This window comes from Apodemus sylvaticus, chromosome 7 (genome assembly GCF_947179515.1).
Source record: "Apodemus sylvaticus chromosome 7, mApoSyl1.1, whole genome shotgun sequence".
Classification (NCBI taxonomy): Eukaryota; Metazoa; Chordata; class Mammalia; order Rodentia; family Muridae; genus Apodemus; species Apodemus sylvaticus.
In genome coordinates this window covers 126,154,305-126,181,298 of record NC_067478.1, presented here as the reverse complement: position 1 = coordinate 126,181,298, position 26,994 = coordinate 126,154,305, and the positions used below count along the sequence as shown (strand labels likewise).

At 36.8% G+C, this 26,994-nt stretch overlaps 1 protein-coding gene across 1 annotated transcript in view; it reads right to left on the bottom strand.

Annotated features, from left to right (window-relative positions):
• Nucleotides 1-26,994, bottom strand: part of Cntn5 (contactin 5) — a 515,033-nt gene that overhangs the window by 63,397 nt on the left and 424,642 nt on the right. Inside the window, exons 15-16 of the mRNA XM_052189412.1 lie at nt 8,565-8,723; nt 3,900-4,049 (exon numbers count right to left, since the gene is read on the bottom strand). Of these exons, the coding sequence (XP_052045372.1) occupies nt 3,900-4,049; nt 8,565-8,723 (309 nt within the window). The remainder of the gene's footprint in view (nt 1-3,899; nt 4,050-8,564; nt 8,724-26,994) is intronic.

Sequence of the window (26,994 nt, the reverse complement as noted above, 5' to 3'; positions counted from 1 at the left end):
TGTATTCTCTTATTTAACACTGATCAAGTAGGCTGTCCCAATCAGCTCTATTTATCAACTTGACACAGTTTTCAGTTGAAAACAGAGGAGACTCAACTGAAGCATTGACTACATCACATTGGTGTATCGGTATCTCTGTGTGGCATTGATTTGATTATTCATTGCTGTAGGAGGGTGCAGCCCATCCAAGATGGTGCCATCCATTGATTCTGGTCCTGGAATGTCTAAGAAAGTTAGCCAAGCATCAGACTGTGAGTGAGCCTAGGAACAAGCTGGCAGGCAGCATTCCTCCATGGCTTCTACTAAAAGCCACTGTCTAGACTTCCCCAGTGACAGATTGTGACCTAGAAGGGGAGGCCAAGGAAACCCTTCTGTTCCTGTTATGGTGTTTGCCACAGCAACAGAAGACTAGAGCATGGTATTTTTCTCATTTGATAAATAAGTATAAGAAAGACTTAGGCAGCCTTGTCTATATTGAATATATTAGTAAATGAACATTCATTAAAATCTAAACTCACTTAATCCAACAAACTTCATATACATATTACTATGTGTAAAGACCTGTTACATGGTTAGCTACCCTACCTGCCTTCTGTTCCCTCTTTGGAAGTTTCTAATATGTAACTTGGAGAATGCTGAGGTTAAAGAAAAGAAACAGCTGCTACTATAGCATTCATTGTGTTTTTCTGTTTCAACCATCTCATATTTTAAAGATGCATTTCCTAATCCATAGTCATCTCTCTAGTGACATTTTTAAAATAACAAAACATTCACACTGTTATGTTCCAAATTTACACATTAGTTTGAGAGAGCAGCACAATTCATTAATTAAACATGTTATCTATTTATATCTTTCTCTCTGTATAATCTAATTAAAACTTGTAAGAAAATTGAAATTGCTCCATAAATATAAATGCATACCAAAGTAAAAATAGCCATTTACTATACTAGTTTGACCTCCTTATGCCAAGAAGTTGGTCTGAATCAATTTATACTTTTTTGGTGTAAAGCTTTTTATTGGTGTACATTCATTTACAAAGTACCAAGTCTTATATGGAGCCCTTGATCCAAGTACATAACATACTTTGACAATGTTCTCTGGTGCCAGCATACCCTATCCAGTTAGTTATATTATTTTCAATGATGATAGAAAGTGTTTTGATGAGTAGAAATATCTCTATCTCTATCTATCTATCTATCTATCTATCTATCTATCTATCTATCTATCTATCTATCTATCTATCTACATATATATTCTACAGGAAAATTAAATCTTTTTCTCCTTCCCTTCCTCCATCTTCCCTTCTTCCCTCCCTCCCTTCTTCCTTCCTTCCTTCCTTTGTATGGGAAAGAGCACTTTTGAAAGAGATGTTTCATTCAAGTTTTCTTTTTGAAATTTAGATTTATTTTATGAAGAGAAGTTTACAGAGGCATTATCGCTCATAATCTCAACATCCTAGTGTTCAGACCTGTTTTTTCTCTCCTATAGTTGTCCATTTTCAAAGTTTAGTTGATCCATTAGAACAGTTTCATCTTGGAATATAAAATAGGTACTTAACAGAGGCAGAGCATGCCACTGAGGACTGCTGGCTCAGAATACTGGTGTCTCTTTTAATCTGTGCTGCCTGAGGAAACAGATGCAAAACTCAACACTTGCTTCTATGCCATTAGGAGCCCAAGCTGAAATTGACATTCAAGTACAAGCAGGACAAAGTGGGCAAAGCTTGCGTTCCCCACGTCACTGTAAGAGGCCAGCTCTGCATGCACTTTTAAGACCATTACTTTCTTCTTCTATAAGACTTTAATGGAATAAAGTATGTCATGTATGAATATAGAGTAAAATTTAGAGACAGCAGTTCATGACTGAAGCAGCTCTATAGCTCGATGAGGTCTTGGAAATGCATCACTTGAAATGATTTTTAACTAAAACACATTAAAGTGCAATGGTGATTTGCTAACAAATTTTTGATAGCTCAAGAAGCTTTATACTTAAGAAATTTAGAAGGGTTCCTCATCCCAAATTGATGGTAGATGCTTAAAATGTGTATTTATAGATAGTCTCCCAATTACACCCTAACCTTTGTCTTTGATTAAACACAATTAGCCGTATGTAAAGTAAGGCAATGTTCTTAGAAAATTCATGCCTGTATTACAGTCAGCTATCATTTTGGTTCCACAGAGTGAGCACATAAAATGAAGAATGACTCACCTGTTATGGTTTTAGTTAATGAACATCTGGACACAATGAAAATGTGGCTGATTTTATGGATGTATGAAAATCTAACCAAGCAGTTAATATTCACTTTGAAGTTCACATAATTTAAAGAAGAAAAGAGAAAACATCAAAAGAAGTAAGTTGCAAAGCAGAAAGGTTGAGTTTTCTGTAGCTAACTCCTTCCTTCCTTCCTTCCTTCCTTCCTTCCTTCCTTCCTTCCTTCCTTCCTTCCTTCCTTCCTTCCTTCTTTCCTTTTAAATTAAGCTCCTAAAATGTAACATCCCCAGGTGTGGTGGGGAATGCCTTTAATCCCTGCACTAGGGAGGCTGAGGTAGGAGACTTATGGATTTTAGGACAGGATGTATTGTATATCAAGTTCCAGGCCAACCTAGAAGGATCCTGTGTCAAAAACCATAAAACAAAAATATAATAGTATACATATCATATATAAAATGCATATAAAACATAAGTACAGAAATAAGAAAGAAATACATTCAATGTTATCATCTGATATCATTTTATATGTCAAATACAGAATCATGGAGAAAATAGACATCTTGATGGTCAGTGCTCTTGTTGAGAATCATGCATAATGGCCAAAGATAAAATGATGGAATTTGTTTATTTTTCTTCATATTTACAACCTTTCCCTTCATATTTCTCTGTTCTGGTCACACTACCAATGTCAAATATTTTATGTTCATTTTTCTTTATAGTATGTCTTTGATATTTTCTCAATATATGATTTACTTATGTACTTTGTTTTAAATACATATACATAATATATGATAATATAATATTGTGTAAAATATGACAAGAGAATATGAGAAAGAGTAGAATTACCATTTCTTTAAGCACATAGTATTTCTGAAATTGTCTATTTAATGGAGGTAATATATAATTTTACAGGAGAATAAGGGATAGATCATAGAACCAGATTCTTTGTAAAGGAAAAAGCAAGAGCAGGAATTTAAGGTTATTTTTTGCTATATAAGAAGTTCAAGTCTAGTTTGGGCTCTATGAGACTCTGCCATACCCCCTAGAACCATAATAATAACAAAGCATTAGTTCTTACCACTAATGGTTCCTTCTGAATGATAGCAAGATATCCTGATTAGCTTTTTAAAAAAATTATTTCTTTCCTTTACATGGTAATTGTGGTAGATTTTCAATTAGGCAAACTTATTCTGGATGACTAGGAACCTTTTGTTTTCCTGAAGTATTAAGTATATAGGTGGCTCATGCACCAGACTTCCTGAAGTCACCAAGTTAAGCAGGAATTGCCTGCCTTTTCAAAGTGTAATTTGCACAGGTTAGGTGGTAGAGGCAGCAGAAAAGACCCCAAGGAAGTATACTATAATTAAAGGGAAGGACAGTCATTGAGAAATAAGCTGGTGAGTTGGTCTGCTCTGAATTTTATGGATTCTTAGAAGAATAGATTAATTGCCTCTATTTCATGAGAACTTAAACATGGTACAAGGCTGGGAGAAAATTGAAGATTTTGTGAACACTTATTTGTAGAAGAAGTGACAAAAAGGGATAGAAAGAGGGAAAACAAAAGAATTCTTTTAAGGATGCAATTTTAGGATACTAGAAAAGTACATGAAGCAATTGCGATTAATTCAACTTGCTTTCAGAATGATGAGAAGTATATGGAACAGGAGTCTTATGCCATGGTCCTTACCTGCCTCATTTGTGCGGATCATTCGAGATGGTATGCTTGGATCTCCTGTCCCAATTGGATTGGTAGCAACCACTCGGAATTCATATTCTACCCAGGGGTTTAGGTCCACAGCCATTGCTGACTCCATGTCTCCTGTGATGACTTCTGGCACTACAGAGAAGAAGCACATTTCACATCATGAAGAGGCTAGAGAAATACTGTAACTGTATGTTGGTCAGTGATGTCACTGTTAATTGTCCCTACTTCCTCACTGTATGAGATCATGTGGTCCTACTTTCTTGTAATACATGATTATGTGCCTCCAGTATCACTACTAAGATAAAGTGAACTTTCAGGAAGTGAGCACCATATATGCTTAAGTTGTTTGCAGGTCATTGGGATTCTTCTTACCTGATTACTGAAGAGCCTTTGTCTGCACTAAAACTGATCTCTTCATCTCCAGTCCTAGAAAGAGACTAATTCACACTAGAACCAGTTTTTCTTCCATTTCTAGGAAGAATTCAAAAGACTTTTCTAGTTCTTACAAATATATTTTGTCTCCTGTCCACAATAACAAATTAGGAATGTATCTTAATTAGAAATGTTAGCATGTAAGGATTAGGGGCAAGCTAGGATGATTAGGGGCAACTTCTCAGGAGCTGTCTGTACAATTGTGTCCCATTTGCTCTTGACTGCTTATCAGACCATGCTTATCAAGCTACCCCACCACTGTAGTTCTCCAGGCTGACACTGACCTTCATATGGTTAAATCCAATGATAGATTTCAGCTCTAAGTGGATATATGAGTACCACAAGCACACTCATCTGCCATCTCTCTCCCTTGGTATACTTTCTGTTTTCCAGGAAAGAACTGTACTTGACTTGACTTCATTTTTACATTACATATTACTCCCTCTCAGCCACTTTCCCCTGATTCATCTTAGCCATGTGCTTTTGCAACTAGAGTATTCCACTGCTGGACTTTAATAGTCTTCTCTGGTTTAAACTCATTTTCTTAGAATTGGAATATTCTCTGATGTGTGTGTGTGTGTGTGTGTGTGTGTGTGCTGTGCCAGGGGCATGCATATGAGTGTGCCTGTGTACATACCACACAGTTGTAGCAACCAGAGAAAGCTGTCTTCCTCTACGACTCAGTGCCTTACTACCTTGAGATGAGGCACCCCAATGAACTGAAATCTCACCACTTGGTGAGGTCTGGGATTTGAGTTCTCAGGATCCACCTGTCTCCTTCTCTCAATTCTGCAATTACAGACATGTGCAGCCTGGTCCCATGTGAGTGCTGAACATTTGAACTTAGGTCCCCAAGCTTACACAGCAAGTAGCATTGTGCCATCTAACCAGTCTCATGTTTCAGTATTGAAGCATAAATTATATATCAACTTATAACATAATTAATTAGGTGACTCTAAGTTCATTGTTTTTTCATAAGGGATATACTTTCAAAAACATTAGTTGAAGCATAGTTTCAAAAACAAGCAAACAAATTGTCTTCATCAAGTCAAGAATTTTGTTTTTGAATATTGAAGCGATTAAAGACAATGGATTTTTTTCCAGGTAAGAATACTTAATAGCCTTACTGGCATCTTTTCATAAAGATATTGTTGCTGGAGCCCTGAGTATAGATTGCTTTCAAGGAAAATGCATGAATCACAGAAAAAATGATAGCAGCTTTTAAAGACAGCCAGTAAGTACATGCTGAAAAAGAGGAGAATCCCATTGGAATGGGGTTTCTAGTAAAATCATTACATCCAAGAATTTAATAAAATACTTGACAAGCTATTGTCAAATTGCAGAATTTAATCAACCAATTGGCTCATGGAAAACATACCAATAGAAAGACAACAGAAACCAATGGTAAATATTTCAGAGACATTCTGGAGTTGTACAAAAAAAGATCAATGATGTCTCTGGTCTTTGATAATCTTAAATACACACAGAAAAAATTTTCAGTAGCATGAAGAACACCGCATTTTTAAGGCACAATTAATTTGCTTAATTGGAAAAGGGACTCAGAGATGAAATTGTTTCCCCCTCTCAAAGATTGTTTCATAATTTCTTCCAAATAAACAGATTATTCTTATTTAATTTTGGATCTTCCTTGCAGGCAAAAAAATGTTTAAGCCAATTCTACAACATGAATTTGTAAGTCCATTCTAAGATATGCTTAGTTAGAAAGCCCATGCTCAAATTTTTGTTTTAATTAACAAAATGTAAGGAATTCACATTCATTTTTGTACATAAAAGAATGCTAAATCTTTTCCAAGAAGCTTATAAGTTATATTGACATCAAATTTTTAAACTGCATACTCATCAATTCTTCCAATGTATGTCAGGATTAGAAGTTATTTACTTGAGTTATTTTAGATTTTGAGAATAATTCAAAAAAACAAGAAACTCCCTATAAAGGTGCTGCACAGATAGGGATCTTTTCCCCCATTATAGACAATAAAATTATGGCCTGATTACACACTGGGAGGCTAAATCCAAGAAGCATTAACAACAGATTCTTTGGATCATCGAGGACTTGAGGACACCTCTGTGCCCTTGTCCTGGGGATGGTGTGCCTTTACCACTATTTCTATGAATTCTGAGGTTTAAAGAAAGGAATCAGATGAAGAATCAATTTGCAAGATCCTTTACTCTGCGAATGGTAGGAAAAAAGTATATAGATAGTGCTATGATTTTGAAAATTATATTTCTTTACAAATAAAACACACTCTTAGTTTTTAAAAATAAATACTTCCATGAAGAAAATTAAATTAGAGCTAAAACTTAAAAGTATCTCCATTATTTAAATTATTTTAGATAGAAAAAGTTACAGCTTTCTAATAGAGAGTGATCAACAAACACAAAATAAGTTTTCCTCCTAATCTTTTCTACCTCCTGTAGAAGCAGATGTATCAAGAGAGCAACAATACAATATGATTGGCTGGAATCAGAGAATAAGTCAGCTAAGGAACCCATGGCTGTACTAGGCAGGCTATAAGAAAGATCGCATTAGGAAATCATTGAGTGACTCAGGAAATATACACGTACTCTTAAGGATCTCTCCCAAAAATAAGTTGTTCAGTTGGTGAGACATGCATTGGCAGGGGGTGGCATGTGTAAGAATACAGCAGATACACAACTCATTCTATGTCATAGCTTTGAAGCAAGTCTTTGAGGAATAACAGTAAAATTAAGTGAAAACTGGGCAAGGGTGGATAGGAATTCTTAAAAATCAATTTGCTTATGAGGTCTGAATTTGTGTTCTTCCCATGTCTACCAACCAGATCACATCTTCTATTTCTTTGGGGCTACAGTTGTCCTCACACAGTTACAGTGGATACCAGAATGAGGGTAGTGCTTTAAATATTTATGGGAAATGTTTATACATACAGCATACTAAAATGATAACCATTGTGATGTTTAAGTTCATGCAGCAACCTAGTATTAAGTAAGATCTGAACTATGTTCTGTAGGAAAATATATTTTCTGTCAACATAATTGTATTCTGAGTGAAACTAAATGTGCCAAGATGTCATTTAGTTGGAAACCGTAGACCACTCTATAGCCACAGCACTGCATCTTGGTTTCATTCTTAATGAACTCATATATCATCTTGAGAATTTTCACATTACTTATTTGCTCTTGTTTGAGATAGGTTTTTGATATGTAACAAATTTGGCTAGCCTAGGCTAGATTAAAACATATAGCAGTCCTCCTGCTTCTGCTTTCCAAGTGCAGAGGCTGTAGGGATCTACCATCATGTCTAGCTTGAATTTCATATTTTACTTCTAAGCAGTTGAATTAACTCTAAAATACAGCAGAAACATGCATCCACACTATGTGGACCATTGCTTCTGAAAACTTTTCCTCCAGTCTTCGAGTTTATTTGAACGTGATGCTAAATACATATCTTGTAGCCATTGGGGAGTGCTACTTTCCATATCATTGCCACAATTCCAGTAACATTACAAAGCTTGGGGAAAGGCAGTTTTATAACATTCAAAGTAAATTACTAGTGATGAAAATAATCAAAATAATAAAATTAAAACAAAACATGTTTAAAAGCAAACATTAAGATCCACGGTTTGAAGACACACATTCATGTTAGATTTTCATTTTATAAATAAAACTGACATGGGGTTATAAAGACACTGCAGAAGTTTCCAAGACGTGGGCAGTTCTATATCCTAATCCTTTGCTATGTACATGTGCTTATATAATAGAATGCAAAAAATTTCCCTAGAGTTGCATCCTGAAAATGACTATATCTCAAACTGATGAATTCCTAGTGAGCCCTGGAGCTTATCCAAGAGCATTGCTCAATGTCCCATTTCTGGTGTGATGACTGTTCTTGAGTCATACACAGTGTGATAATTGAGGGAAGCTGGGGAGTGGCTCCACAGGGATTTTGTGCATAATGTAAATTTTGCTACTTTTTGCAAATCTGAAAGTTTGTTCAACACACAAACAGAGACACAATGTGGCCTCTTTGCAAACTGTGAACAGAAGAGAGGAAGGGAGTTTGCTTTTAGAAGGCACAGGGAAGTAGTCCACAGTGGTCAACGTTGTAAAGAATAATGGATTTCTACAGATGGCAAATGATTTTGAGTGAGCTTTAAAGTAAATGCATCTACTGCTCCAAGGTGCTGTTTCTGTGTCTGTCTGTGGGCTTCTTACCTGTCTTCACTGTTTGCCAGCCCAGGGAGAAGGGGCTGCGAGCCTGAAGGTTGTAGGAAGAGATGGGGCTGTAGTTGTCAGTTGCTGGACTCCACGAGAGAGTGGCCGTGCTTTCCGTGATCTCCTCCACTATGACCACTCCAGGCGGCCCCGGGGGACCTACAGGCAAGACAGTGGATGAAGCTAAGTGCAGAGAACAATAAGCAGCCAGAAGAGATCATATTTCTAATGTGGATCTCATCAGATGATGTGTTTGTCTAAACAAAATACATACTTAGTAATGAAAATTGACAGCAGAAAGTTATGGGATACAAGTTATTTTCTATAATTTCTGTAGAGGATTTTAATTACATATTATATTTTTCTGACACTTTGTGACTAGAGGCAACTTTCAATTAGCATTATATTTTATAGAAAAAGGAAAAATAATCAGAAGCAGACACAATGATATGAATGTCAATATGAACTGTGGTTGTTAAAATCAATCACAGTTAACAGGCAGAGGCAGCAACAGGCAGGCAATGCTTCAGGAATGGACACGATACCATTTATAATAAAGAGCTATTGGTGGATGGGGTAAATGTTTGAGCTTGGAATCCTTACAATATGCAAGGCATGCGATGCTTTCTCTAGAACAACTCGCATTTTGGCCAAGAGGGTGCACAACTCTGAAATAGTAGAACTATGAGGACTGTGAGGCTCTCCACCCAAAGTGCTCTGTAAGACTTCTAAGGCATGTATAATTATGTTGCTTTGGGGTAAGCGATGAAGCAGAGTGGTAGTGACTCACAGAAGTTTAGATCTTTTGATCTTTAAATGATAGTATGGAACAGAGAAAACTGGTAGACATGGAGGTAGACAACCACTGAGTACATTTTGTTTTCAAGTAATAACCAGAATATGATTTCAGGAGAAATGTCTCATTATTTAATTATGTCTAAAAATCATTGTTAAGTGCATTAAAATGTATGACTATTTACATTTTATTGATTAAAGGAAACAACAAGATTTTTTTGTGGTTAAATGCATGTTACATAATGTGGACTATGCAAGCTGTACAACTGTTTCTATACTGTATAAAGACTATATACCTAGAAGTATTTTCAGTTACTAATCTATGAATTGATATGTATGTGGAAAATTACTTTCTGGATTTGATGATCGAGATTTCTATGGACTAAAGAAAGGAACAGTAAGCTAGAGTACCTTAAAGCCTTGACATGCAAATGGCATTTTTAAGAGACAGTATATGAGTATTTTTCCCTGAGCGGGTTGGTGAGAGTTGAAGATTGAAAGTTAGAGACTATTCTGTCATGAAGTGATAGAGTTGGGGCTGTGAACGAAGGAGTGGGGCGAAGCCTTGAGAAGTGGCCGCTTTTCCTCTACGTGAGGTGGTGGAAGCAACAGTGAAATAATGAAACAAGGAACGACTCCGAAATGACAAGGAAGGAAGCACAGAGCTTGTTCTGGAAGGTAATCTTTGTTTTCTTCACTGAGCCTCCAGCTGGAGGATATGCGTAGTGAAAGAGAGCTTGAGGACAGGAAGGCAGCGGGAAAGGCTTCGAGTAGACTTGTAATGAAAGGAAGCAAGAGAAAAATACAGATAATCACAATGTTTTTTCAGGTCCAGTTGAATTGTATCATTATGAAGGAGAAACTGAACCAATAAGCGCATTTTGAACAGCCAGAACAGCGTCTAGCAAAGAAGTCAGAAGGATGGGTTGGACATATAAGCCTCACTGCTTATCACCAAAGATGTAGAAAAGGTGAATTACTGTGGGATTCAGGAGAAGTCAGGAGGTGCTAATGGCTACTACTGCAGAAAGGAGACCAAAGAGTTGGGTTTGTGTCGTGAAGGGCAACTGGCAGAATTTATGACTTGTGTGTGTGTGTGTGTGTGTGTGTGTGGGTGTGGGTGTGTGTAGGTGGGATAGTTTTGAATAGAAAATTGGCTTGTGAAGAATATGATTATTAGTGTGGATAATCCAGGACTGTGTATAACTATGTTGAAGCACAGTAATGTTTATGAAGTTATTAATGTGGCATAGGGAGGAAAAGAGAAGAGATACAGGTATTGAAGAAGGTGTGTAGGAAGGTATTATACTGTAGACAGGAGTATAGGGAAACATCTGTAAGAACAATATAACCATGCCAAATTATGAATGCTATTTGATTACTACAATAATACCAATAGATACCAAAGTCTCTCCACAGTATAATACACTAAGATGACATGCTATATGCTTCCTAGACATTAATTATTACTTTACTATTATTGGTTTGCTATTTTAAGGAGGTGATCATGAACTTCAAAGAGACTCTTCAGTTGATAATTTTTCAGACAATATATTTGGTTTTGTGCTAGGCACTGGAAATGTGAGCATCTATTCAAATTAAAGGAAATTACTTGCCACAGCCATTGTAGTAATGGATGGCTGAGGTGACCTATAAGTATGGATCTGAAAACAAAATCTGATTTTGGAAAGTAGCAAGGGATACGCAGACCTTCCTTTAACTATTAATATGGAAAAGAGTTTCCAGTGAGGGAAGGAAAGAGAGGGTATGAGTTAAAGAAAGTGCAGGTGATGCATGAAGTATGCAGAAGAGACAAGTGCCTGATGGACAGCAGACGAATTCCATGCAGAGGGAGATTGGCATCATCCCCATCCCTCTCTGTCCATTTAATCCATTCCTCCATTGAATAGTGAAGTCTGCTCCTTTTCCCTTTTGAATCTGAGCTGGCCCATGACCACTGGATTCTAGCCATAACAGTAAAAGTATCAAGCACTGTTGGACTCTTGAGGTGAGGTCATTAGAAGCTTCTGATATTCCCCTATTCTTCTGAAATAACATTTAGGGCTTATGCTAGTTGGCAGTTTTGAAGTCAAATTATACTGAAGCAACCATTCTGTAAGAAACTCCAAAGCCATTTTGATGGAGGCATACAGGGAAAGAAACCTTTAACTTGTTCCCAGCTCTCCCATGCAGTCCAGCCCAGTCCCTCAAAGACCGCCTGCTTCTGTAGGCATGCATGGGAGAAAATATTAGGGCAGATTGGCTGAGCTTCTCAGCTGCTCAAGCCCTGACAGATGAGGTGCACGGATTTTAAAGTGACTTAATTTGAAGACAATGGTGGCTAATTGGAACATGCTTCAAAAATCTTTATTGTGTGGGCTTGCTTATAGGGAACTCTGAGGAAGGGCTCCCCAGAGGCTTTTAAAACATTTTAGAAGTTTTGATGATGTGTTTATATAAGAAGTCATGGTCCAATTTATTTCTTTATCTCCATCAACAGTATGTTGTTGTTCTGTTAAATTTTAGCATTCTACTTATTTATCTCTTCAATTGACATTTATTTACAAATGCCTACATGGAAACTTAAGGTCATGTGGGGAAATGAGAGTGATTTTTCCTTCTGAGTACTAAAGTTCATGGGAGATGATTAGCATATTTTAAGATTACAGCTAATAATTATTCAGTATTTCCTATGCTTCAACTGAAAATGTGCTTTCTTTTTCTGCATATATCTTCAAGAACCTTTCTCTATTTACATCTACTTACCAAAATATATTTGCAGCAAAATAAACAGTAACAATGATTTATGTATCCATTATACTATCTTGGCTGATCACTCATGTATAATTGTAAATCATGTAATATTTAAATTATAAATCTTCTGACAAAATGTTAAGCAGCCATTAAGTTAATGTTAGAGTCTATTTAACATCATGTACAATGCAAAATTGTATATAATAATTTGTCAAATATGCAGAAAAACAGCAGAAAGAAGTGCATTAAGTTATTACTTGGAGATGAAAACATCACATTTAAACTTTAATTTTATGCATATTTCTTTTTTAAAAGATTTATTTTTTTCTTTTATTTGTGTGAGTATTCACATACACATATTTATGTTCATCACTGAAAGCATTAAATATGTTGGAACTGGAGTTACAGATCATTGTTAGTCACAATGTGGGTGCTGGCATCTGGCCCTGGTCCTCTGGAAGCAGCTAGTGCCTCTCAGCATCAAGTCTGCCTCCCGTCCCTTCACAGACTAATTTCTCTTCAGTCCTCAGTAATAAAGCACTACTTTTAAAATGACTTTCAGGTTACTCTTTAGAGTAGTGGTTCTCCACCTGTGGGTAATGACCCCTTAGGGGAGTCAAAAGTCCATTTAGAGGAGTCACCTAAGACTATTAGAAAACACATTTACATTACAATTCATAATAGTAGTGACATTATAGTTATGAAAAAGCAACAAAAATAATTTTATGGTTGGGGGTCACAATAAGAGGAACTGTATTTAAGAGTCACAGCATTAGGAAGGTTGAGAGAACCACTGTTGTAGAGGAAGTCACAACCATGCTATCCTAAAGATAATCTACTTAACAAGGAAGCATCTACTGAGTGCTATTGTATTTGGTGGGGGAGACAAGATTAGTTTTCAGCAGGTAGTGTGTTAAAAAGCAGTGGCAAAGGTAAGCTTTTCACACAAAGATATATCAGGCAGAAGCCACCACTTTCAAGTGCTCCAAGAGTGCATTTTGTTGGCATGTGAACCTACATGCTAGAAGGGGGTATCAGATCCCATTACACATGGTTGTGATCCAACATTTGATGGCTGGGAATTGAACTCAGGACCTCTGTAGTAGCAGCCAGTGATCTTAACCACTGAGCCATTTCTCCAGCCCCAGAGACTAAACCACCAACCAGAGAGTATACATGGAAGGAGCCATAACTCCAGATACATATGTAGCAGCCTTATCTAACATCAACGGGAAGAGAGGGAGGCTTGATGCCCAAGCATAGGGCAATGCTAGAGGGTTGAGGCAGCAGTGTGTAAGTGGGTGGAGGAACATCCTCATAGAGACAAAGAGGAGGGGGAAGACGGGGATGGGATGGGAGGTTTGTGAAGGGGCAACTGGTCAGGGGGAATATCATTTGAAATATAAACAAATAAAATATTTTTTTTAAAGAGTGCATTTTGCGGACCTAATGGATCAGTTTTAGAGTGTGTGTTCAATAAACCATCCCTGACTGGCTGGAAAAAAAAAAGAGAGCATTTTGTACCTCATAGCAGTTGTTCTATTGGTTGTAATCATTTGCCTAAAATTTGCACTCTTATGAACAGCCAAATTGGTACTTGATATGCCATTAGGCCCTGTGAAAGAAAGCACGAAGCACAGAAAGATGGAAGAGGGATAAAAAGATGGAAGGTTAGATAGAGCAGGCTACATTCTGAATTAGCAATGCCATAGAACAAAGGAAAGAATGTTTTAAAACATGACCATCATGTTTCACAGGGAACTCATGTAATGGTTTCTTTCAAAAGCATATTTGCATTAATGATTTTTTAGTCAGGTTTAGAATGGCAATAAAAATGACAGAATAGCTACCAAATGGAGAAAAAAAAAGGGGGGGCGGGGGGATTTCATAGTAAGCCTTGTTAGGAACTTTGAGCATTGTAGCCTATGGGAAAATAATTTTTTTCCTTATAAATATGAAATCCTTATAAATATGAAAGAATTCTTATGAATAGATTATTGCAATGCTACTCTAAAATAATCTGGCTTTGTGATTTCCATTTTAAGAAAAATTAACCATAATTTCCAGCTATAATAGAGGTGAAAACAATTTACTGTTATTATATTAATATTGGCTTATCAATGCTTTATTCATAAAGAAAATATTTTTAGACAATATATGCTGACTGCTGGCTCAATTAGCTTCCTCTTTGAATTTAGAGTGAGTGAATGCATTAACATATTAATGTATCAACTGTCTTTGTTTTTAAAGTTTGTTCCTAATGTCCCTGGTTTTTCTGTTTCTTGTTTTTTTTTTTTTTAATCAAATTAGGTAGTAAACATTGCTTTTCTGAAAGGCTTTTGCAGCTAATTTACAGAAAACCGTCTTTGAAAATAGATTATTGAAAGACAAATGCATTAGTGCCAATGTATTTATGAGAGTGGCTAGTGTCTGCGTATGAGATAGGCACCACTTATTCTGTAGGAATCTCGGGACATTCTGTAAGAAGTCATAAGAACAGATGCACAGTAATCAGAACCCCACCCCACAAGGGGAAGCATGCTACTGATGTGCTAAATAGGTACACTAAAATGAATACTTTGCTGATGAACAGGAAGACAAGCAAGAATACTTTATTGGAAAAGTGGCTGCTTACAATGGAAGCAGTGGTCTATTTAATGTCCCCATGCTCAGGACTCCGTAGCAAAGGAAAAGCGAAGAAGCTATGGGATTATGGGATCACTGCTCCCTCATCAAGGTCCCTGAGAATGGCTTTGATGTGAGAACACCCTCACTCCTCTTCCTCACTTACAAAGTTTCCTTTCCTTTCTTTCTGTTTATTTTTACTTACCAAAGAATGGGCTTTTTACAATGTATTCTGATCATTCTTCAGGTACTGTGGCAGCTTTCACAGAACCTGCATATGTCCAAGCCAGTGCTGTGAGGGGGGGATGTTGACCGGGGCTCCCATCGCTAACCAAGAAGCAATCTGCCCTGGGTACCTCCTAGCAAAACATTTGCTTTTCTTGATGAGCTGCTGACTTTACCTGGGGAAAGGATCTGTCTCCTTACAACTTAAAGCTTGTTATTATTCTGATCGTGACCTGAAACAAGGACACATTATTTTGACACTAATTAAGTAGCATGACAGAGCCTGAGAGTTTTTGAATAACTGGAGTCATCCAGCTTGATTCCTTTCTTGTTCTCATCAGGAAGTTGCGTCCTTTAGCCCCAGATGGCTGGTGAGAGAGCGCCACTGCTCTTTTGGGTTTCCGTATAAGAATGGATGCTGGGATAGTCCACAGCCAGGCACATTAGTCAGGTGGTGACACTGGGATCATAGTCTTCCTGCGGTATTCTTCCCCACTCTCCCTGCCAGTCTGGACAGCAGCTGCAGGGCAGGCTTTAGAACTGACTTTCTATTCCAGTACTTCACAGAGGAGACAAGGGTATAGCTACCTCTAAGCCAAGTAGTTTTCTAGAAATCTCTAGACTAATCTTAACTTCTTCCTGATTCTAAGAATTCATGTTTCAAAAATATCCTACTGTAAAGCTTTATTTTTATATTATGAAATAATTCCATTTATTTTCATTTTTTCACATGTGGCAGGGATTTCCTAGGTTTTTTTTTTTTCACAGTGAAAATTTTAAGAGGAAGAACTAAAGTTTCTGGGACTTCAAATATTAAATAGGACTCATTTTTAAGTTCTTTAAAATCTAAAGTGAAAACTTGATAGAAATAACTTCTTTTTTGGCATTTTATTTATACATATGCGTGTATGACATTGCTCTCCTAAATGCAAATCCCTAATTCTGTGGTCAGTTCTGCAACTATTGGGTGATGTCAGTCACATCCACTGAACGCACACACAATTCTTCTTTACGTAAGAAAAAATGGGTGTGCCCATTATTGAAGAGAAAATGTCCTACTCATGTTCTTCAGAGACATGATGAAGCTCAGCCTCAGTTACTACCTGTACAATAGAGTAGTATGATAAATGAACCCAAGAACTCGACAAAGAACTTGTTTTATTTTTATCATGTAACTTCCTCATTGGTGAAGAGCCACCACTACAAGGGGGACTATGGCTGGATTGTTAATAAAAAGAAAAAAATGTTAACAACCAGAAAAACAAAACAAAACTACAAAGTACCATTTTGCATAGGCTCAACTGATAATAAACAATTTTTCAATAAAAGATATATGTATATATGCACACATGTATATTATGTATGTATGTATGTGTATTCAATGTCCTTGTGTGTGTTTGTGTGGTTAATACTATTACTGTGTCTCAGACTGGCCTAGAACTCATAGGAGTCCTGCCTCAGTCTTCTCAGTATTGATATTACAGGTAATAGCAATCTGAGCAATGGTGTCTATCATCAAAACTAATATTAATCAATACTATGACTGATTTCATGGTATACTATATATTAATACATATTAATAAACATGTTAATAAATGTTTGTTAAGTTAACACTTTTACAATTACAACGAAAAAGAGTATATATTTATTCAGAAAGCATGTCATTGATAGCAAGTTATTCTTATACATGAAAGTATGTATGTCATGGACATATAATTTTGTGGGCATCCTGGACTGGACAAGTTCAGCTTCCTTGACTGTTGTGCTGAGCTTGATTTATGTGCCTATTAAATGCTTGCTGCCACGAATATCCCCCAGAAAGAGAGGAAGATGCCTTAGATTATTTACTATTTATTCACCTAAATAAATTGAGCCTTTCCTAATGTGTTTAGTCACATGAGAATAAGCAGCTCATCTTACCACAGACAGTCAAGGATAGAAAGGAAAAATAAGTAGGTATGATGGATTTTTGAAAAATAATTTTGCTTTTAACTATTTGGTAAATCTAAGCATTTATTCATATCTCGCTATTAATTGTCAATCAATCAATCAACCACTCAATCTATTATCTACTATCACCTATCATCTATCAATCATTTATCTATTTATTTATATCTATCCACTAACCATATATCTATCATATCTATCCATCTATCATTGATCATCTATCTATATTTAACTAATTAATATCATCATTGTCTTGACTCACCTATCTTTTTATTTTGTCTATCACATATATTACCTAATTCTTCTGTTTGAAATTGCTGCTTCTGCTCAGTTTGCCTTTTTAACATCTGCACAGACTGTACATCCAATGCTCTGTTCAAGCTTTGTCTCCTTAAAGTTTCCTGAACACCCTGTCTGGGCAAAGCCATTGGGTTCTGTGTTTATCACACCATGTACTATTCATTCAGAACTGAAATCAAAAATAGAAATTATCCATTCAAGAGTAATGTCCTGGTGCTAGCTCTCCTCCTTGGAGCTTACACACAGAACTTTGATACAGGAATTGCACAAGTGATATTTTTGATAATACAATGCCACAGCTTAGAATACTACTTAAAACAGCATATTATGATATATGCTTAAAATAAATGAGTGAATAATATTTCATAGCAAACCATTTTAGAATAGCCTTTGTCTTAATATTTGAACACCATCACTTCTGATCAATCTAGAAATAAAAAAGGAAATATACTTTACAAAACTCCTCATGGAAGTATTCTAAAATAAGACTAAATATGTATATTTAAAAATAAAAACATCATCTATTGCATTCTCATCCTTGTTTAATGATGCTAACTAGGTACCCACCTTTCAATGAATTTCTAGTTGATAAGGAAAAGACTGTTAGTGTGTTCCAAACTTCTATGAGCAGTGACATTTCTGGCATCTCTGTAGTGCAACATACATTTTTCTGAGCTTTTTCTAAGCCACAGAATTTATAGATTTGAAATAAGAGCTTGAGAATTTTCATTTTGTAGACAATGCCTAGGAAGTTTATATATGTATGTATGTATGTATGTATGTATATATGTATGTATGTATGTATATATGTATGTATATATGCATGCATGTATGTATATATGTATGTATGCATATATGTATGTATGCATGTATATATGTATGTATGTATGTATGTATGTATGTATGTATGTATGTCTTTTTTTCAAGAAGGGGCCCTGCCAGAGCCTTACAAATACAGAGGCAGAAACTAGCAACCAACTATTGGACTGGGCTTGGGGTCCCCAACGGAGGATCTGGAGGGTGGTCTAGAGGAGCTGAAGGGGTTTACAGCGCCATGGGAAGAACAATGACTTCAGTCACCCAGACACCCCAAGACTCCCAGGGACTGAACCATCAATCCAGGCGTACACATGGTTCCAGTCAAAAATGTGGCAGAGGAATGCCTTGTTGGACATCAGTGGGAGGAGTGGTCCTTGATCAGGTAAAGGCTCAATAGAGGCCACAACAAAGGGAAACAGACAGGGGTGGGACAGGGGTAGGTAGGGGGGAGGTGGGAGTGTGTTGGGTAGGGGGGCATATACATGGAGGCAGGGGTGGGAGGAGGGGTTGGTAATCTTTGGTGAGGGGGGCTTTTTGGAGGGGGGAAATTGGGAAAGGTTTTACCATTGGCAATGTAAATGAAGAAGACACTCAATAAAAAAAGAAAAATTATTTAAAGATAGACAAGAAATCAGAATCTTGTATTCTGGAACTAAACTTTTCATTTGAGGAGCAGGAACGTTTTCTGGACCTTGCTATTTGGTAACTTCTCAATATTTCATAAAACAATGGCAATTTTGGTCTTATCACAAGTGTTAGATAACCTTAAATACTATTTTGAAATTAATAAACAGATACTAGCAATGGGTGGGCCTTTTAATTTTTGGTAACTAAGACACTATTAACATCATAATAGTGCCTCCAGGAAGAAGAGCTCTTGGAAGTAATACTTCTCCCTATTCTAAAATAAAAAATAAACAAAAACCAATGAACTAATTGGTGTGCCAAATAGGACTTTGGTTGAATGGTTACTCAGTCAGTCTGCCCTTGAATTACTGTCTTGGATGAGTTAATATTTGTGTTGTGTGTCTATGAAAAAATCTCACAAACAGCAGACTATGAGGAATCACATTAAAACTTCTTTGAAAAACACACAGGGACATTTCATTTCTTGTATTGTCAATAGCAAATTATACAATATCTTCTTTTTTTGAGACAGGTATTCTCTGCGTAGCTATCTTCTAAGAGACTTACAGTTTTAAAATGATCATCATCATCCTCCTTGTTTTTCTAACTGAATAGTTATTTCATGCCTATGAGTACAGGTAGGAGATTGCACTACTTGAATCTCCCTTTCTCTCACCTTTATCAATAATTTTTGATAAAATCTTTCACAAATGAAACACCCACCCTCAGAAAGTTGAGGTAACACCTAAGCTCTTGCCCTCCCAAAAGCCTACAGTTGGATTCTGACTTTTATCTCCAGATGACATCCTAGTTTCAGCCCTATAATATTCATCACTGTGTAGCATGCTCCACATGTCTCTGCATTGACAGAGTGTGTATACCTTAAAAGGTCAAAGGATGTTCGAATGGGGCAGAGAAGAGGCAAACAGTTTTCTTTTTGTCAATTGCAAGTGGGTTTGGAGATAAACCCTTTGTAGTTGACTCCTCTATGTTGATAGTCCTCTATAGTTGATGATTCCCTTATAATTACTCAACCTGTCCCAACATGGTGTAGGGAAGGAGTGCTTTCCCTCTGTGACTACTACATTTATTACACAAAATGTCCTGCTTTGTTTGCCTCAGGCTTGTTACCTTCAGCTGCCATTGGTACTAATAGATTCAGAAAGCCATGGTAAGTCAATTTATAGTTATAAATACGGGTTCAGCAGTAAAGACGTTGTCTTAAACTGACTTACTTAGAATTGAGCATAGACCTACATATATCCTGGCTGGGAGGTGTGGCCAGTTTCTTCTTTATCTCTGCAACAAAGGATGTGGTCTCTGTCATTCTTGGAAGTCAAGTGATGTTCTTAGAAATCAGCCACATGGCAGGGTGAGCAAAGCAGGTGGCAGTGTAGAGAGGGGAGAACAATTTTAGTCCTTGCAGGAAAAGCAGAGACTCTATATCTGCCAATCAAAAATCTGTTTTAACCTCATGTCCTCAGACACAATAGAGTTCATATCTTTCAAGCCAATTGGAATTAGATTTTATATTGCCTGCCACAGAGTACCATTTCCTATACAGAATAGCTGAGAGCACTCCTTATTTATAAAGGATAAAAACTAGAATCTTTTTCTATTTTTGCTAAGACTGGTTACATTAACACAAACAACCTGAAAAGGGAATCTCCAAAAATACCTCACTATGGCAAATAAACATTTTGGAATTGAGAAATGACAAACCAACTGGGAAACCTGACAGAACAGCTGGCCAACTAGAAGCAAACAGCCATTTAGACAAATGCAAAATGCAGTGAAGCCATTAAAATGATTTAAAAATATATCACTTTTGGATAGAGACTTCAGAATCTCTAAATAAGCAGTGCTATAATCAATGTAGTTCTGTGACCACAAATGTCCTCAATGTATTGAAAATGTATTTTTACAACAAAGATAAAACAGAAATGGTGTCACCAACTCTTAACTCAATAATATGTTCTCAGTATTGTACTCATTATAAAACAGACTCTGAAAATTTTGAGATAAATTACTATATAAAGGCAAAAACAAAAGGCCACCCTTTGTACTTTTGCAAGTTAGAGACAGTAGACAACTTGGGGTGAAATTCTTGGACAGACCCCATCTTCTTTCAGCAATAAAGCTGTGAATAAGTCTGGCATAAATTAGTAAAGAAAGGAACAGAGATTTGTAAAGAGATGTATGTAAGTGTAGAGTGAGGGAAGAACTTGACTTCTGGGGCCGCATGTTTGCACTTAATTACTCTGGTAATAGAGGCACAGTAAAGTCTCCTAGGCTGGAGTTGGCTAGACATGGTAGAACTTACTCGGAAAGACAAGAGTCAGAGGGATCTATTCCAAAATTTCATGATTTGAGATTCTGGAAAAACAATTGTAGGACCAAAAGGGAATTTGAGAGAGGATAGATAAGTTTTATTCCACTTTCCATTTAATGAAATTTTACTTGAAATTCTAATTCTCAGTGTTGGAGCAGATCACGGGCAAGAAAGAAGAGCCAGTAGAGACTTGAAAGTGTTGAGGACGGCCATTGTGAGGACTGTGACCCAGATCACTCTGCAGTAGTAACGATGCTGAACATCACTGAGAGCCAGTCTTGGTAGACAAGTAAACAATGTCTCAGGGGCTCCCACAAATCCAAGAGGTTCCTATTGAGTAGTGCTTAATTGGGGCGAGAAATAGACATGGTGGCATTTAGCAACTAACATCACACAAGTCAATGAAGCCAGGATTTTCATATAGGAATTAAATTTGTCATAGAAGGTGCCTATTCACATAAATGAAAATCAAAGGAAAACTTCAATCAATATGTGGAAGTACCCAGTTCAGTATATTAAATAAATTATCTGAAGTGTCATATCCCTAGTTTGTGGTCAAGACATGGCAAGCTGGTTCCAGCATAGAATATCTATACCTGAAATTAGGGCAGGATAATAAGATGCTGGCTTCTGGCTATCTGTGATCCCAATGGCTAATTCAGGAGCTATTCCCTTGGACATACCATATCAGAGTTCATGTAGCCTTTTCCGTCTCGTCCTTGTTAGGTTTGTTTCTAATGTAAACCATTATTTGATATTTGCATTTTGTTTTAAATATTAGAATGCCTATTTTTGACAGATTATGTCATAAAAAGTTGGGAGGTATAAGAGATGGGAGGGAGCCAAAAAAAAAAAAAAATCCTGAAGGCTTCACAAACGTGGAAGCATCAGGCTTCAAGGTGAATTGCTGAAGGCTTTTATCTTTTCTGTGTCCCTGCTTTATTGACAGGTTCTAGAACATGATGACATATTAAAAGTTTGTGAAAATTATTTACTCAATTGCTATGTCATAGTCTATCCATTCTCATTTATATGGACCTTAAAATTTAATCTTAGCAGAAGTGAATTTTCATTCATTTGGGCATTGAGTAATTTGTCTGTAATTTCAGGAAAACATTAATTATGATCTGGACTCTGGGGTTAAGATAGTAAAATAAAGTGGGTCCTATCTTTTCCTGCTTTGTTTTTTGGGGGGTTAAAAAAAGGAAAATCAATAAATGGATGAGTGGAATAGATTCAGATAGCAATAAATGTAATGAGAAAGGTATAATCTTATGAAAATCATATTAGGGAGAAATAGATGACATTAGCTTCGAATTGTAGCAGTAAATGACGAGTCAGGCAGCTATGTCAAGTTTGTAAGCAAGAGCTTCCAGTTGATAGAACCTATGGGCGGAATTTTAAAGTATTAATGAGTGTGGCATGCTGGAGGAGCAGAAGGCTCCTGTGGTTGGAGATACAAAGGAGAAGGGAGAGGGAGGTGATAACTTTGGGAAGATCATCAGGCACCAAAAGCAGAGAGACTTGAAGGACATAGGAAGGATTTCATATTTACTTCTGAGTGTGATGTAGGTGCTAGGTCACATACGAGAAAAGTCAAAAGAAAGAAACTTGGAAAATCTTAGCGTTGGCACTTTGATGGAAGCTCCTTGAAGATATAGAAAATCATTTTGCGCTGGGGATCAAAAAATTTTACTAATACATATGGAACTTTTTCCCAATAGACTTTAGCTACAAATATTTATTCTGATTATTAACAAATGGCTCAACAAGTACAATTGCTGCACAGCAGTTTTTGATGTGTCCGTGGCTGTGACTGGCCGTAGGGAGCAGTTACTAACAGCTCTTCTGCAATTATTTTAGGATATGGCAAGTTCTCTACTTGTAAGAGAAAACAAAGGTACCATTCTCTCCACCACTAGTATTTTCCAACTAGAACTCAATAACATTTATCTTAAGCTTAACTTTGAATATGTGACTCTGGGTCAGGCTGGGTAGAGTCATGTGTTTGGCATGTATCTGTGAACTGTATCCAAAGTGAAACCATGTCAATTGTGGACAGGGATCTACTTTAAAGAAGCCACACAGCATTCTTTAAAATATTTGGTTCTGTAGCTGTTTTGCTTCTTTTCTAGAATATACAAGGAATTCCTGTCAATTATCACAAACTTCAAGTGAAAGTGAAATTAATCACCCATTTCAAGCCTCGGAGTATGCATAAACATTTAATGCAGTTTTACATAAATTCAATTCATACACAACTTTACATATGCTAACATGAAAGTAGCAAGTCCATCCATCGAAGGTGAAGGTGATTTTTCTGAAACAGAAAACAGATATTTCAGGGCCTATTGTACACACTGTCAAGAATAATTAAAAATATTGAACTTGCTTATTTAAAATTTCAAGCAACCCAGATGCTCTCTGAAAATTCATTCATTAAGCCTGCATTACATAAATTTTGAGAACAGATGAGTTAAAAAATCCTGTAGGAAAATACCATCTGAGGTGCTAAAATATGCAGGGAGCCATGTTATCACACAGCTTTCTATAAATCTAGTGCTGCTGAGCTGTCACTGTTCATTATGATTCTGCAATACAGATTCAGATAAAAAATAATATATAGCTATATGGTCTCTTAACTTTGTTCAATCTCACTGTTCATTTATGAATAATTTATATATACCTCTTGTGATTTATTTTGCATGAACATACCATGAGAAGAATTTAGAATTATTATTTCAAATTACAAAGTCAGGTAACATGTGTACAACACTATATCTTTAATATGACTGAAATTTTGACAATATTAGAGATTAAACTGTAGGGAGATTTTTCTAGTGTATTTTCTATGGGAAAACAGGCATGATGGATCATGGCTACAATCCTAGCATTTAGGAAGTGAGGCTGTATAATTGGGAAGTCAAATTTATCCTCTATCCCATAGCAAGTTATAGCCTAGTCTGAGACTTCAAATTCTTTCTCAAAACACAAACAAAAAGCATAAATAATGGTGAGTATGTGTCTATGTTTGCATGTGTTTGTGTGTGTGGTTAATAAACTTGGATATGTTTGTTGCAATGCTTCTGATGTTTCTTTTTCTGGAAATGAAAATGGTCAATAATGTATATGTCCCCAAATGCTAGACGTCTTTTACAGAATTGATCAAAAGTTGACAAAAATGCACTTAGAATCAATTTCATATTTTTAATTGGATAAATACCTCATCCCTTTAAGGAGTCTAACTTCATGCTTGCCTCTTCAGGCAATGGCTGAACTAGGGTAGAAAAGGCCCCACCTCTGTGGTTCTCCAGTAGTGTAGCCTGTGAGTATGTTGTTATGCAACAATGAGATAAAATACTATGCAGTTTCCGTCCAGGGCTCGGGACAGACTGAAAGATGACTCTGTTTTGCATGATGGCAAACCTGGTAAAATTTTGATGCTACCATCTAACTCATTTGCAGGGATGGAGATTGTAGGCTCCTGCAGAAGCACTTAGAGCAGGACTGTAGTTGGCTAATTTGTAGCAGATATTCCCTGTAATGGATGGACAGCACAGAGTGTGTAATGCAAACTACCATGTTCATGGTGAAATGATGGCTGCTGCTTATTAGCTTGACTTAGCTAGCATTCTGTGAGCTGAAGCTTTAAGACAAATGTCTAAGATTTGATTTACTGATTTGTACAGATTAGGTGACAAAATGTTTTTGCAAGAGTGATTAAATATTTTAAATAATGTTTAGTAATAACAGTCTTATTTCTTGAGTTGGCAAAAAATGATTATAGGAAGCAATAACCTCCTGAACAAAACATGTAATTAAACCAGACATGTTCCCTGCTACAATTTTCTGTGATTAATGAATACAAAACCAAATCAGAACACTGGCAGGTGAGCAAGGTGACACAGGGGTAGAGATAAGCAACTGAGGTGGTTTCCAAAAACCTTTTATCCACTGATATTTTGTACTTTTGACATAGACTGTTTTAAAATTTAAGACATAAATTTAGGGGAATAGGAACTTTAGGGGAATTCATACTAGTTGGTTTCAATTTTTAAAGCCTATCTATTTTATAGGATTACTCTATTTTACAATAACTCTAAAACCTTTTGGTGTTCTTGGCAGTATTTTAAAGGGTTCATACCTTTCTGTTTGTTTCGCTTTTCTGAACAGAAATTCAGTAAGTATTTGCGCTGTCTTTGATTTCACGACTGTTTCAGCTTCCATATGCTGAGTTTATGTGGTGTGTCATCATGATTGTCCACTAAGCTGGAGGCATAGTTTTATGTGTGTGTGTGTATGTGTGTATGTGTGTGTGTGTGTGCACGCGCGTGTGCGTGCGCGTGCGTGCATGCGTGCGTGCGTGTGTGTGTGTGTGTGTGTGTGTGTGTGTGCATGCTTGTAGAGGTGAAGTGCCGGTGCCAGAGCCCTTGGAGTGAGAGGTACAGGCTGTCACAAGCTGCATGAAGTGAAAGAGCAGTCTGTGGTCTGGAGACTTCTCTCCAGCCAGTCTATGGGTTTTTGTAATTGACCCTGAAGTGCTTTAGTGAGCACAGGAGGGAGTCAAATGCTCTGCTCACCTTCAGACTATGCTATCCCATCATGACTGAGCTTGCAGAACAAAGCCTTTGCTATCACTGTTTATTTCAGTCAGTGTGAGAAGGGCTAGGGTTACCTGGTGAGTAAATGCAGATCACCATTCTACTCCTACACACTGTGGTGCTCAGTGGTTCTCTTTAATGCTGAGGATGACTTTAAGAATTTTTGCTTTCTGCAAGGTTGAACCGTAATAACTGAGGAATGTACTGCCATCTGAAATCTCATCTCATTCTTATTATCCCCCTTTCCTTTTAATAATGTTTCTTTTGTATAGGAGGGGGCACTATTCAGGGTTAAAAGGTGACTTAGCTGAGTCTTGTCTCTTGTTCCGAGATGTGGATTTAGAGGATGGTCCTCGGGTCAACAGGCCTGAGTGGTAGGAGCTATGTGTGCCCCACTGGGCTATCTTGGCAGCCTCCCTCCTTTTTCACTCATTTCTCTTCCTCACTTTTTTTTTAAAGTGCAGAATGTTCAGTCCCAAAGAGGTAACTCATCTTCCTCAGAGTAAGACTGTCCAGCTTATGCCAGAATGAGAGAAATTTTTGTCTGGGTCATTTCCTAATGCAATACTATGTCAGTCAGGTCAAAGACTTGCTATCATAGGAATAAAACTCCGTAAAATTCAAGATCAGGCAGTTGAGATCCAAGGAATACCTCAAGCTAAACTCTGAGCTAGGTCTAGCTTTGAAGCAGCTGTGACTCCTTTCTTTGTCAAGTGTACAAACACAGTAGGCTTTTTCTCTAAAGTTTTCTACCAACACATCCTCAGGCACAATCTACTGTACTTCATCTTTGTGTTTTCTTCTTGCATCAAGGACAGGTTTCTTTCTTATTTATTTATTAGAATAAAACTATTTTGCCTTTTTTGTTGTTGTTTGGTGTTTTTGAAGATAGATGCTAATTTTCTCCATGGTTTTTAGTTTTTAGGTAGCAGAGCCAATTCTTAATTATAAAGCTGAAACTCTCTCTAGTCAGCCAATAACAGAGTAGAGACTATGAACTCATGACTGCCAACCTTCAAGTAACGTAGCAAGTTAGAGTCTCCTAGTTCACACTAAAGAATAATGTCTAGATGTTTTATTATTAAAAAAAGAATGAAAAAATCTTTGAAAATACTTTTAACAAGGATGAGTATGATATGATATTTTTGGGCATTTACAGATATCATCTGGTATTGTTTTCTCCCCCTCACTGTTATATCCTCTCTCTTGCTCTAACTCATTAGAGAGCTAATTGTCTTTGTAATTCCAAATTAAAGATTACTTAGTGAGACAGAGCCATTGCCTCTGCCAGGTGTTTGGGAAGGCAGAATCCAATCAGCAGTTAAGTTTTCTTCCCATCACTTCAGTTCCTTGCTCTGTTAGGTCTGCAGGGCTTTTGTATAGTTCAGTGAAGTTTCTGTTAGAC